Below are 14,558 nucleotides of genomic sequence, written 5' to 3' on the forward strand. Positions count from 1 at the left end.
TGCAGAGACGGGCCTGGCGCACGTCGAGGTCCACTGTAGGCTCCGCTGCAGGACTCTGAGCTAGCACCCAGGCGACAAGACCCGGCGGAGCTGTCCGAGGGGCGGAGGTGAGCTGGGGAAGGACCTCTGGGCTTCCCGGAGAGTTGCAGAGGCTGCCCTGGGGAGCTGTGAGCCCACTGGCTGGGTGGGGGCAGGTCTGCAAGCTCCTCAAGGAGGCGGGCCCGCTGGCCTGGACAAGGGGAGGCAACTGAGCTCTGGCTCCTACCTGGGGCTATGGAACTCCACTGGAGTTTTGGTCTGGAGCAACTGCTGCAGGGGAGGTGGGGTGGGGCCTGGCAGGATAGTCGCTGTGGACTGGGGCCTGCTCACTTAACCAGTTGTGGGGACCTGCTGCCTAGGCCAGAAGTGAGACAAGGAGTTGAATGTATTTGTGTCAAGGATTGCCTCAGGAGACGCCAGTCACTGAGATCCAGGGATGTGGGAGAGCGTCCAGGGTGATCAGGATGTCAACATTCCAGAGACCTCAGGTTTCTCTCAAAGAGGCTAAGGGTGGGAATCCAAGTTGGGTGGGGTCTGAGCTTCTATAAGGTTAGAGGAGTTATCTGTGGAGTAAGTCTGTTGACGGAGAAAAGAGAAGAAAGGAACACTTATTCAACTGCCAGGAACAGATGGAGCCATGAAGAGTGAAAATTTTCATTGGAGAGAGCGGCTTGGATGAACAGGCATTAGGTGTTGGTGGAACAGAGATTGTGAGCTGGTTATTCCCCTGATGACGGGATGATTAGGTTACCCAGAGCGGTGGTGCAGGCCTAAGAAGCAGAGCTGAGGCAGAGAGGGGCCGCCCGTGGCCATTCCCATCACCCCTAGCCATCACGGGAGGGAGTAGCCACCTCACTCCACAGCCTTTTCCTGGTCCCCTCTCCTTGAAGTCATCTCCTCATAGGGTGGGGCAGCCTTTTGGCTGCCAGTTCTGATCTGATCCTGTGGCCCCAGTTGACCGTAGCCTGCTGACAGTCCTGTTGCAATAAAGGGATGGCAGGGTGCTAGGCTGAGAGGCAGGGACCTGTTAAGATCTGAGTGGGTTCTTTGTTCTCATGGGCATCACATAGAAACAGGAAGCCCAGCGAGACGCACCTGTAGAGTTCTCACAGACGCGCAGCCTAACCACCCCATGAAAGAAGAGACCCTTGGAGAACTGTGTCCATCGGGCAAAAGGATTCTAGGCTACTCTGGGAGCTGGAGAAGTCTGAGTTCCCACTTGGCCACACCCAGTCCTGGACCTCAGTGTCTGACAGAAGGTCTGTCAGACAGTAATCGGGGATGTAGGTCAGGGTGAATCTGAAGAGTCGGAGTCATGAGGCCAAGAGTTAAGAGCTGCCCATAGTCAGGGCTAAATGGGTCTGGGTCTGGATTTGGCATGCATTTTCCACTGGGAAATAGGGTGACTTTCTGTAAACCAACTTATTCTACTCAGTGACTCTCAAACTCCGATGTTGGCACTGTGAAATTAGAAATTCCCCGGGATGGGGGTCTGCCTCCACCTGCTTCCAACTCTATACACTGGCCTAGCTGATGGGAGCTAAGTTGTCCCAAGCCCTCAGTCAGTATTCTCCTCGAGTGTTTTTGGGTACACATGCATGGTGCAGTGGGAAGGTCTTGAAGACACACAGGACACATGCGTGTCCTCGCACAGCAAGTCCTTTACCACCACCTCTTAGGGACCTGTGGAAACTCTGTCACAATGTGTTTCAGTTCCTACCTCTCTCTGTCAAAAAGAACTCAGGGTAGGTACAATAAAATTCCTAGTAAGACCCAGTACTAATCCACACAGAGAAGCAGAGGGCACTGTCCACACACTCCCAGCTCCCTGCCTCTCCCTGCACTTGTCATAGCTGGACCTGGTCCTTACAAGCCCAGTGTTACCCATTACACTGAGGTACAGAGAGGTGACACACTCATGTCAGGTGCCAGAGTGGGCCATAGTGGGAGGCACAGGCATCTACTTGTGACATGGAATTTAGCCTTAGATTAACAACTCAGTCTTTGTCTCTTGGAAGTTCAAGGTTATTTTTCACCTTCCAATAATAAGCATGGCCCAGAAAATCCATCCATCCATCCATCCATCCATCCATCCATCCATCCATCCGTCCGTCCATCTATCTATCCATCCATCTAAGTGGTTCTCAGTACCTAGCTCAAGTCTATGACAAATGCTCAGTATGTGTTACAGTGGGCTTTAAAACAGCAACATGCCAGTAAATACAGTCAGTTCTCTAAGAAAGAGAAAAGCCTGATTTGTAGTTTTTGCCAATTTCTTCGCTGTAAATATTCCTAGAGTGGCTGCTTTCGAGCTAACATCACTTTGTAAGTGGATGTACAACTGAGTTCCATTGTCAGCTCTGGATAGTTAGTGCTATCCAGCTATAGTGGACCCTCTCACCCTGAGGTGGGCTCTGCCCTGACTCCCGGGGCTCTTATGGGTCCCTCCATTAGCTCTGCCTTTTCTCTGCATCATCCCAGAGCCACAGCCCTCATCCTTCCTTAATTCCGACCCTGGAGCAGCCTCTCCGAGAGTCTAGAAATCTCCATGGTGCTGACCACACAGGGTACCCTGGATAGACAGGAGTCTTTGATACTCTGGCTGCCTTTCCATGATGGGGCTGGGTGTGTTCAGATGGTGTGTGAGCAAGGGTGTGCATGGGTGTGCCGCTGCCGGCCTCTGTGTCTGCCTGTGTTCTGTTAACAAAACTTCCTGATGAGGCTACAGAGAGCAGCCTCCACCTTTGTTTAAAGGAGTAGCCAGGCTCATAGATAAGAACAGTCGCCCATGTTTGCAGGCCACCAAGCATGGAGAACACTTGAAGGTTAATTAAATGATAAGGAGAATCTGAATGACCCTAGAAATCTCATTAAAATATAGGTTCTGGTTGGCAGTGGTGGCCCATGCCTTTAATCCTAGCACTTGAGAGGTAGAGGTGGACAGATCTCTAAATTTGAGGCCAGCCTGGTCTACAGAGCGAGTTTCAAGGCAACCAGAGCTATACAAAGAAACTGACTCAGAAAGAAACAAGAGGGGGGGGAAGGAAGAAAGAAAGAGAGAGAGAGAGAGAGAGAGAGAGAGAGAGAGAGAGAGAGAAGGAAGGAAGAGAGAGAGAGAGAGAGAAAGAGAAAGAGAAGGAAGGAAGAAAGAAAGAGAGAGAGAGAAGGAAGGAAGGAAGGAAGGAAGGAAGGAAGGAAGGAAGAAAGGAAGGAAGGAAGGAGGAGGGGAGGGAGGGGAGGGAGGGCAGAGAGGGAGAGGGAGAGGGAGAGGGAGAGATGTTTTGACTCAGCAGGTCAGCAATGGAGTCTGCATACCATAAGCCCCTGGGTAGGACAGTACTGCTGGTGCTGCCTCTGAGACCACACTGAGTAACAGAACTACAGATGAGTTGGAGGAACTTGCATAGAGCTTAGGCCCTAGAACCTAACAAATTCAAGTTCAAATACCTCCCATGTTAGGAACCAAACTATAACCATGGTTTATAATAATTATATTTATAATCTAATAGTAATTAATAAATAACGGTGGGCCAATAAATCAACTCAGACCAGCAAGCTGGCTCATGAGGTAAAAGCACAGAAACCTGACGTCTTAAGTTGATCCCTGGAGTTCATGGAAAGGTGGGAGGGGAGAAGGGACTCCTAGAAGTTGTCCTCTGACTTCCCATGTGACCACAGGCGTGTGTGCCCCATCTTTAACTTCTTCCCTCCAAAATAATAATTAGAAATTTAAAAATGTGTTTTAAAATGAAAATTCATGAACACATAACCTCCCTTGCTTCCGTCCAGGTCCTCATGTCTGCCCTTCTCGGCCAAGCTTGTCTGGTCTCTTGCTCGGCTGTATCTGGGGTTATCTGTCTGGGCCCAGGAGGACAGGTGTTTGCTGTCTTAAGGACTTCATTAAATTTTTTACTTATTTGTCTATTTTATTTGTGTGAGTATTCTACCTGCATGTGTGCCTGATGCCCACAGAAGTCAGAAGAGGGCTGGATCTCCTGTAGCTGGAGTTGTAGATGAATGAGAGCCACCGTGTAGGTGCTGAGAACAGAACCCAGGTCCTCTATGAGAACAACAAATGCTCTTAACTGTTGAGCCATCTCTCTAGTTTGTTTAAAGACTTCTTAAAATCACGTACCCTCACCCTCTTCTCTTGCTGGGCTTGTCATGGTCCTCGCCAAGCCTACTTCCACATGCCCAGCCTCCAGGTGACCTTTCTCTTCCCTTCCCTCCCATTCTTCCTTCTAGACTCCCATGGCAACGCCTCTCTAACACATACCTCCAACTCACAGACTTCTCCCCATCCCCAGACTACATATCTGATTGCTTGGGTTTTTACCTCCGTTTGAAACTGTATCCACACTCTGCCCCTTTCTGCCCTCGGCCAGGCCTGCAGCCTGTCTTCTCTACCTTCCCCTTCATCCCCCAGCTAAAGGCACACAAGTTGTCTCCCATGGCTCACTTAACTGATCTGATTAGTTCTGCTGATTCAAACCACTGCCCCTGAAATGTCTCCACTCATTCTGAGGTGCACATTCACTGTCAGCTGTAGCCTGGAGACGCATGGCGACCAGGCTGGTTTCCCCACCTGCACACTGTTCTGCACTCAGAGGCACCAAACTGCAAACATGGTCATGCTCCATCTGACCCTGAACTTCCAAACCTCCTAGATTTCCTGTTGTCCTTCACATAAAACCAAGTCTAAAGGAGGGCCCAGCCCAGGTCTCTCCCACAGTGACGTCATAGTTACATCCTTACTATGCCTATGGCATTGTCAGCGTTACTTTCTGATGCTTGTCTGATCATGGTCACCTGAGTTCCCAGAGCAGGTACAGAGCACAGTTTCCTAAACCACAGCAGGTGATCCCATTCTGAGGAGTCCTGACTAAAGCAGATAATATGAAAATTTGGCAACAATAAGTTGGCTGAATGGTCAATGACCAAAATTTACTTCAAAATCAAAATCTGAATGAATATGCTTGTCTCTGGCAGTGCTGGCCCACAGCAACCTTGGTTCTGAAGACACCACTCCGTTTGCACCATGCATGCCCGTCCACCACGAGTTGCTAGTGGAAGCTGACAGAAACACCTCAGTTCAGATTTGAGGCTGTTCTGTGATAGGAGTAACAGTGTTTTTACTGTACACACAATATTGTGTAACTACTACATGACTCCTTATAGAAACATGCTGGTTTAATTACAGAACACAAAGACTTTTAACATTCTACCAGCTTCCCTCAGGATAAACATCACTGGATTGTATTAAGTTAGAAAAAAATGGTGGGTTTCTTTTGGTTGTTTTTGTTTTTGCTTTTTAAAGGATGTTTGATTTTTATGACTTTTTACTTCATGTATGGATATTTTTGCCTGCATGTGCCTGTCTGTGCATCACTTTCATGCCTGGTGCCCCCAGACACCAGGAAAGGACATCGGATTCCCCTGGAACTGGAATTACAGATGGTTGTGAACTGCTGTGTGGGTGCTGGGAATTGACCCTTGTTCCTCTGGGAGCAGCTCTTTTTTGTTTTTCGAGACAGGGTTTCTTTGTATATCCCTGGCTGTCCTGGAACTCATTTTGTAGACCAGGCTGGCCTTGAACTCAGAAATCTGCCTGCCTCTGCCTGTGCTGGGATTAAAGGCGTGCGCCACCACGCCGGCTTTGGGAGCAGCTTTTAAGCACTGGGCAATCTCTTCAGCCATGATGATGTCTGATTTTAAAGATTACCGTTTGAGTTGCTGAGTTGAATTTCATTAAAAATAAATAAATGAATGAATTTTGACTTGAGATTAGAACAGAATTTCCTGCAGTTTCTGAAATGGAATTAAAAATACTTCTGTCATTTTGTCCTGTGTCCTTATAAAATCAAAATATCAGTCAACCCTGACAAATGTTGAAGATACTTTACATCCTGCAACATCAAATATTCAGCCAATATTTATTTGTGTATTGGTTTTGTTGAGACAGGTGTCATGTAGCACAGACTACCCTTCAACTTGATATGTAGCCAAGGTGAACCTTGGATTCCTGATCGTCCTGTGTTCACCTTCCGAGTGCTGAGAGTAGAAGCATGAGCCACCATGCCTCGCTAAGATTTAATTTTCATTGTAAAAAAGAAGCAAGCATATTCATCTCATTACTATTCAAATTTTTTCTATCTTTAGTAAGTGATGGAAATATGTGTGCATATGAGTGTGTGAGTGTATATATATATATGTAGTTCCTACAGAGCAACGATCACTTTTGAGCAAGCCTGGCCTATGGAGGCTGAGCTTTAGATGACATAAAGGAATTTGGTTAGATATGATAACAGAATTGTTAGTTAGGTGGTTTTCAAAATGTGATGACACCTTTATCTCCAAGAGAGACACACTCAAGAGTTTTTAGGAGAAATGGCGTGAGGCCGGGGATTAGTGTCAGGGGACTCTGGAACAGAGTAAAGAAATAGCAGGAATAGTGAAAGAGCAGCGGAGAAGGAAGTCTCATTTTGCTTGTTTGTTCTTGTCCACAGCTACAGAGACTGCAAGGATGCTGACTGTCCCAGAAATGGGCCTGCAAGGGCTGTATATCAGTAAGACCTCTTCTGCTCACCCCGCCCACCACCCCACTTGCCTCCGGATGGAGATTACTAGCTACTGCCCCCTGTTGCCTCTCTCAGCAGAGGTTCCTGAGAGCCATTCTATAAATTCCACTGTGTGTGTGTGGTGTGGTGTATGCATATGTGTGCAGGGGTGGCCTATGTATACAAAGTATCTGTTCAGAGACCTCTGTGTGTGGGTACATGCATCCTCTTGTCTGTATGAAAAGGCCTGGCATGTGCTTTGTGCAAGTGTGTGCATGGGACCCTTTGTGAGTGTGCAGGTAGATCCTTGTGCACAGCACAGCATCTGTGTGATGTGAGTGGTCTGCAGGTTGAGCTTGTGTGCTCTGAACCCCACACATCTGCTCTCATCTGAGTGGAGGCTTTCTGCTCTCTGCAGGGTGGGAGGCCAGCAGGCAGGAGGAACACTCCTCAGGAAGTCCATTCACAAAGACCTGGTGGGCCGAGCCCTTCCTTCCTGCCTCCCTTCCCAGGATCAAGCCATAGCAACCGCCTCTTACATTAGAGCTGACAGCAGGGCCTAGTCTGTACTGGACACCCCAGAGAGGGGATCTTGAACTGTAGTTTCGCTGTTCCTCTGGTACCCAGACACACTGCAACTGTGCCCAGGCACTTTGTACAGACCCACACATACATGCCTGGGTTATCACAGGATCACTTGGTTGGGCTGAGGGAGCACAGCTTGCTGTGGCCCAGGATACAGCCAATCAGACCCACTGACACAGGTCTTCGTGCTGGACCCCACCACTTCTGTTGCCAGCCTTCTAGCCCCACCCATCAATATCAGGGTCTCAGTGCCATCCCATCCCATGACCCTTAGCAAAACTTAGTATGAGGGTGACTGGTGATTTGGTAGACAGGTGTCCCGCTAGGCTGGCCTTTCTGTCCCACAAGTGTCTAATTCAAACCAGACCCGAGACCCTCCTGGAGATTGCTTTGCTTCCCAGCCCAGGCCTGGCCCTTCAGGGCGATCTCAAGAACCCTTCTGCCCCCAGTGCTAATGTGAATGTATGCATGTGTGCTGGGACAGGAAATCAAAATTCCTGGTGCTGTGGACATCCCCTGATGTTGAGAGGGGCTGGGGGTAGGTGCTGCTTTCCTTCCCCTTCTGGTCCTGTCTGTAACTTTGTGGTGTGAGGAAGCTCCCTCAAGTCCTGATTAGAACCACGTGGCCCAACTTAATAGCAGAAAGGAACAGCCAGCCTCTAGGCCAAATGTCCCATGTCACAGCATCTGTAGTTCCCATTAGCCCTTCCACAGGAGCCCATCTGTCCATCGTTCCAGCCTGCTCACCTCTAGACTCCGTCTTTCGCTACAAAATGCTTCCGTGCCTCTCCTGTTCCTCTTTGTACTTAAAGGGGAATTGGGGAGCTATGCCCAGGTGATCTATAAGTCAGCATCCAGGGAGACGGTTGCTTCTGACTGATCCAGATAGACACGGAGACTCTAACCCTGTGTCGTGCATGTCCTTCCTACCCGCTCCAGTCTTCCTTCCTGAGCAAATGGCCCTTAGCCTCAGCCAGGCTCAATGAGAACAGATAGAAGAACCCTTACTCCGGACTCCTGCCCCCCAGATTGTTCTGGGGTGACTTGACCTCTCTCTCCTACAGGCTCTAGCCCAGAGAGGTCCCCAGTGCCCAGCCCTCCCGGCTCCCCGAGGACCCAGGAAAGCTGCGGTATTGCTCCCCTCACACCTTCACAGTCTCCAGTAAGCCCTGACGGGGAATTTGGGTGGTTGATGGTCTGGATGGTCTGGAGGAGGGCGGTACCTGGCAGAATGGTGACAGGGACAAGGCTGGAGAAATGTAATGAGGAAAGAGCTTCCCTGACCCTGCTCCTCTGGCACCCAGACACACTGCAGCTGTGCCCAGGCACCTCCACATACATACCTGGGTTATCCTCTGTCAGGGATCACTTGGCTGGTCTAGTGATTGTGGTCCCCCCTCCATGACCTTGGGCTGTAGGCGCAACAATTCTATTGAAAACAGAAGCTCTAACTCACTCTGACTGCAAGATGGCTCCGGGGAGCCACTGTGGTTGACCTGTTTAGGCAAGCATGTGACTTTTCTAGGTCCTGAGAGAACTGCTTCTGTCAACCAGGGCCTAACAGACTCTAAATCCCATCTCAGGGAGATGTATAGTGTTCAAAATGTTTAGAAACTGCACAGTTGAAGTTTCTAAGACATAGCCTCTCTCTCCACAGCTGTCCTGGGTTACCTCCCCTATATGGCTTTGTCCTGGTCGCCCAGCTTGGTGTCCCTCTTGTTCTCAGGGAGCCCAGACCTAGCCTGGGAGAGAAGTACAGACAACCCTACACAGGAATAGGGCCCTTCCTCTCTTCCAGTTTGTGTTATAAAAACAGTTCAAAGATGCACATCCATATATTAGAAAGCAGCCCAGAAGAGCAAATGGCTCCCAGCTGGGGCAAGGCCAGTTGCAGACTGTGAAATGGCTGAGGGAGTCTGGGCAGAAGTCAGGTGAACTGGAAGCTAAAGAGCTGCCATTTCAACCCCAGACTCTCGTGGCTGCCTGACAGGCCTTAGGTCTTCAGAGTTGGTAGCACACAGCCAGGTCTCAGCCTGGAGGTGGGCTGTGAAACCAGGAGGAGGGCCAGTGCGACTGGGACAAAGCTGCTCTGGGCCACCGGCAGTGAAGCAGAGGCCGTCCTCTTAGTCGTTGCCTGACTTTTAGGTCTTGTACTTACAGAAGCCAGAGGCCCGGGCTCCACAGCAGGCCTCCTTCTCCGTGGTTGTGGCCATCGACTTTGGGACCACATCCAGTGGCTATGCCTACAGCTTTGCTAGTGACCCTGAGGCCATCCACATGATGAGGTATGGGCGGCTGGGCTGAAGGAGGGACTTCAGATTCTGGTATAGGCCTACTCTTTATAGCCCTGGCTGTCCTGGAACTCACTTTGTAGACCAGGCTGGCCTCGAACTCAGAAATCCGCCTGCCTCTGCCTCCCGAGTGCTGGGATTAAAGGCATGCGCCACCACGCCCGGCCAGGCCTGCTCTTAAAAATAATCAGGGACAGGGTCTTACCAGAGCCCTTTGAGTCTCTAGGACTCCTCATTGGCCAAAAGACTAAAGAACAGACCTCGAGTCTGAGCTTCAGCCATATTTTCAGTACTCCTACCCACTACAGGAATGTTGCGTTTCATGGATTTATTTTTATTTGCAGGGCTGGACATCAAATCCAGGGCTGCAAACATGCTACACAGTGGTCTTGGACTGTATCCCCAACCCAGGGCCCTACTTTGGGGGTGTATGTTTTAACTGTGTGTAGATATGTGTAGTGCGTATTTGTGCACACGCTCATGCATATTAAGGCCACAGGCTAACAGGTGTCTTCCTCTGTCATTCTGCCCCTTGTTTTATTGACACAGGGTCTCTCACCTATGGACTAGACTACCTAGCTATGGAGCTATGGAGACCCACTGATTCCCCATGCCCCACCCCTCCTCCCAGTGACAGGGTTATAGATGCCATCATGCCAAGCCTAGGCTCCAAAAATAATAGGAAGGAAGGGAGGGAGGAAGGAAGGGAGGGAGGGAGGGAGGGAGGGAAGGAGGGAGGGAAGAAACAAAGGAAGGAATCATAAGAGACCTTGAAGTAATTTGACCTTGGAAAACAACCTTGAGGACTACACAGTGACTGGCCTAGAGATAGCTTCTGCTTGGGTCCCAGGGAAACACACCAGGAGGCCAGACACAGGCTATTGAAGAATAGCTTGTTGTTGCTCATAATAATATGGAGGAGAGGTCAAATGGGGCACCCTGCCCAGAGGTCTCTCAGGGCCCCTTGGATAATTGGGATCTCAGGGATAGCATTTATAGAGGGATGTACATTGGCATCTTTTGGTTTTCATGAGACCCTAAGAGATATGTACTATTATTATTCAGGGGGGGCAGATTTTTGAGAAGTGGCGTCACTCTGTAGTATGGGCTGGCAGTCATTCCTCAGCCTCCCGAATGCTGGGATTACAGTCACACTCCCACTTTCAATATTTTCATTTTACAGATGGAAAAAAAGCTCAGGAAAGTTATCTCCTGATCTTGGTCATACAACTGGCTCCAGGGCCAGCACCCAACCTAAAGAAGGTTGCCTCTGGCTCCCCTGACTGCCTTTGTCTTCACAGGAAATGGGAGGGAGGGGACCCAGGTGTGGCTCACCAGAAGACCCCCACTTGCCTGCTGCTGACCCCAGAAGGCATCTTTCACAGTTTTGGCTACACTGCCCGTGACTACTACCACGACCTAGACCCTGAGGAGGCTCGGGACTGGCTCTACTTTGAGAAGTTTAAGATGAAGATTCACAGTGCCACTGTGAGCCCATGTGGCCAGGCTCCTGCTAGGGGGTGGAGCTGAGAAGGGAGCAGACATTAGTGGAGAGCAGGGCATAGCTAAAAGGCCAGAGGAATGGCCCAATTAGGGGCCAGAGGGTGGGGTAGCGGCAGGACAGAGGGCAAGACTCCCATTGTGGGTTTTGTGAAGATGGGTCAGGGGAGCAGGAGGCAGAACTAAAGACCGCCCATCGCTAGGGGCAGAGCTGATGTGAAACAAACAGAAGAAGAGGACGAGAAGCAGGGACACAGGTGACAGAGCCACGGCCTCCTACAGAATGGCCCCATGTCTCTGCCAGGATCTTACCTTGAAGACCCAGCTAGAGGCGGTAAACGGGAAGAAGATGCTGGCTCTGGAGGTGTTTGCCCATGCCCTCCGCTTCTTCAAGGAGCACGCCCTTCAGGTGTGTTGCTCGTCCCAACCCACTGACTGGCACGGGGACACCCTAGCCCCCTACTCCCGCCCTCTTCCCCTCATCCCACCTTGTGTCCAGATGACAAGTGACCACTGCCAGGTCACAGCCCATCTCCAGTCCCCTGTCCTGTCTCTTCAAACTTGGACTTGGGCCACCCAGGTGAAGGAAGTTCAGACTTCTCACTCCTACAACAGCTTTTCCCAAGTTGGCAAGCCCTCACTGTGGCTTCATTAGTCCTTGCAGCTCCCGGGGAGAGCTGAAAATGATTCAGGCTGTCCCCTGACCCCCACTGCAGGAGCTGAGAGAGCAGAGCGAGTGCATGCTTGAGAAGGGTGCTGTGCGCTGGGTGCTGACAGTGCCTGCCATCTGGAAACAACCGGCTAAACAGTTCATGAGAGAGGCCGCCTACCTGGTGAGAACTGCGCTCTCCCCTGCCCAAGATGCTCCTGGGTGCAGCCTATACCTCATCTACCCTTCAACCTGGAGGACCACAAAATCAATCTGTAAAGATAGTCACCATCCCCATGCTGGGACTTTGGAGAGCTGTCATCCCACCCCGGGAGGTGGGGGGGGGGGCGCCACAAAAACAAGAGCAGCTAGACAAGAGGTATAGTCCTAGCAGAGACCAAGACAGGGACTACTGTTCGTATAGTCTGTTGAAGATGGACTCTTGGGATGGGAAAAAGGATGTTTTTTTTTTTTTTTTTTTTCAAGACAGGGATTCTCTGTATAGCCCTGGCTGTCCTGGAACTCACTCTGTAGACCAGGCTGGCCTCAAACTCAGAAATCCACCTGCCTCTGCCTCCCAAGTGCTGGGATTAAAGGTGTGCGCCACCACGCCTGGCTTGCAAGGATGTAATCTTGCTGGAGTCTAGCTCCAGCCCTGTTTCACAGGATGCCACAGGTAGACAACTGTGGTGCTGAACTGACCACAGGGAGGCCAACTGTGTGCTGTCTTCCTACCACAGAGAATGTGGGGTTCAGACACTACCCTCTGCAGTGGGGACACAGAGGTCTCACAGAGCAAGTTGGGTTGCTTGGCTTTGCCCCTGAAGCCTTGAGGAACAAACCCCTAGGAGATCCAAAAGGTTATCTCAAGCCTACCTTGGGCCTCCTTGGAGATAGCAATATGCCTATAGCTGAGGGTCAGATGGGTGGCTATGGTTGTCCCTAGAAGGGAGTGACTTTAAGCACAGAGAGCCTCTCTGCAGGGTTCAGGTGTCCCCAGACAACAAACAAGGCTGCCCGTTTGCCTGCCCTGCTTTCTCTCACATTGCTCCCTGGTACCAGTTCAGAAAGGCTAGCCCTGGGCAGGAAGCCACCACTCCTACCTATCTCCCTCTTCCTAACCTGCTTAGAATGCATGGAATTCCACAAAGTCTAAACTCTCTGGAGAGAGCCTTTGTCCCGCTGCAGGAAATGACAGACCTGGAGTGTTTCTCCCCTGCCCCACTGGCCTGTCACAGTGCCTGGAATTTCACTGTTTCCTTCCCGAGATAGCAGATTCTCTGGGAACAAAGTTCTCCTGGGATTGGGACAACCTATGACCAATATCTGACAGCAGCCTGGTGAGCCCAGCAGTGCCCCACTGTCCCCTCCAGTCCACTGCACCCACCCATGCTAGAATTTTCCCCAGTAACACCACAGCCAGCTCCGTTAGCCAGCTCTGCCCCTGATATGGGAAACTTGCTGCCATACAATCTCCTGCTCTGTAGCCTTTGACTCCCTGGCCCTGGCCCTCCCTCCCTAGCCTGACCTCTCATTGGTTGTGAGGCAGCTTCAGCTGTGTGCAGCATGAAGGGAACCTGGCAGGCTTAGCATAGATGGTGTGTGATAGGGGAAGAAGAAGTGAGAGCAGCCAGGCCCCAGAGCGCCATCTTATATGACAGTCTATGGTGCTGGCCACCACCTATCCCCAGGCTGGCCTGGTGTCTCGAGAGGATGCAGAAAAACTCCTCATTGCCCTGGAGCCTGAGGCTGCCTCTGTCTACTGTCGGAAACTTCGTCTGCACCAGCTCATGGACCTGAGTAGCCGGACTGCAGGCCATGGGCGCCTGGGTGAGCGGAGGTCTATTGACTCCAGCTTTCGACATGGTAAGCTGCCCCAGGGTTGCTGCCTCAGGCTGGGTTTGATGGCAAGTGCCCTTGGAAGGTCAGAGAGTCAAGGAAACTGGAGGGTTGGTTCTATGTAGGATGAAGAAGAGGGAGTCACCATCCTGAGGGAACCCAAGCCGAGGCAGAGGCAGAGGCAGAAATGTCCCTGGTAGACTTGAGGGACAGGGGAGGGGAGGGTGGTGCAAGGGGAGACCACAGCCCTGGCTCCAGGACCTTAGGTTGAGGACAATCTCACTTTTAACCAGGAAGGCAGAATCTGAGAGTCAGGGAGAGACAAACTGCCTTGGGGGCAGGTGCTCAATGGACTCTAACAAGGGGACAGGCTGATCCCCAGCCTGCTCTTCAGAGGCTTTTCTTTAAACAGCCACTCTATCAACTGTTACCCCATACATCAGTCCCACCTCGCCGTGACCCTCAGCGGCCAAAGCTCTTGCAGCCAGACCCAGGCACTGAGCCCAAGGACAACTGTAGTCAGTGTTGGTCTTCCTCCTAAATGTGATCTCCCTGGCAGGGAGAGGCCCCAAGCCCTGAACTTTCCTGGGACACTTGGGGACACATACCACCCAGATTCTTCAAGGTCTCTTGGGCCTGATTGTACCACAGTCTACTCTCCTGGGTCACAGAAATGCTTCTAGCTGCTTCTAGTGCCTGGGGATTTGGGGTCATTCTTGTTGCAGTGCTCTGGACAGTCGTGGTAAGGACAAGGGTTGAGACTGGAAGCTCCTAACCTCTCTCTCTTGCTATGCCCAACCTCAGCCCGGGAGCAGCTGCGTAGGTCTCGCCACAGCCGAACTTTCCTGGTGGAGTCCGGTGTGGGAGAGCTGTGGGCAGAGATGCAAGAAGGTGAGGCAGCAGGGTGTGAAGGAACACCTCAAGCCACCCAGAGAACCTGCGGGGGGGGTGTTGGGGGGCAAGGGTACTTTTGTGAAGCTAACATCTTCCCTCAGTTCGCTACACCCCATCCTTCTCACAGCTGCACCCCTAACTCATTCCTTCAGGAGATTCGGTTCTATGTTCAGCCTTCAAATCATCCCCCTTGCACACTCCGCA

General features: G+C 51.1%; 1 protein-coding gene across 1 annotated transcript in view; it reads left to right on the forward strand.

Moving 5' to 3' along the window:
- Hspa12b (heat shock protein family A (Hsp70) member 12B) overlaps positions 1–14,558 on the forward strand; it is an 18,254-nt gene continuing 3,696 nt past the window's right edge. Inside the window, exons 1-9 of the mRNA XM_021192372.2 lie at positions 1–107; positions 6,546–6,605; positions 8,246–8,343; positions 9,342–9,466; positions 10,774–10,960; positions 11,277–11,381; positions 11,689–11,805; positions 13,313–13,487; positions 14,265–14,351. Coding sequence (XP_021048031.1) covers positions 6,563–6,605; positions 8,246–8,343; positions 9,342–9,466; positions 10,774–10,960; positions 11,277–11,381; positions 11,689–11,805; positions 13,313–13,487; positions 14,265–14,351 — 937 coding nt within the window. The 5' untranslated portion in view covers positions 1–107; positions 6,546–6,562. The remainder of the gene's footprint in view (positions 108–6,545; positions 6,606–8,245; positions 8,344–9,341; positions 9,467–10,773; positions 10,961–11,276; positions 11,382–11,688; positions 11,806–13,312; positions 13,488–14,264; positions 14,352–14,558) is intronic.

This window comes from Mus pahari, chromosome 3 (genome assembly GCF_900095145.1).
Source record: "Mus pahari chromosome 3, PAHARI_EIJ_v1.1, whole genome shotgun sequence".
Lineage (NCBI taxonomy): Eukaryota > Metazoa > Chordata > Mammalia > Rodentia > Muridae > Mus > Mus pahari.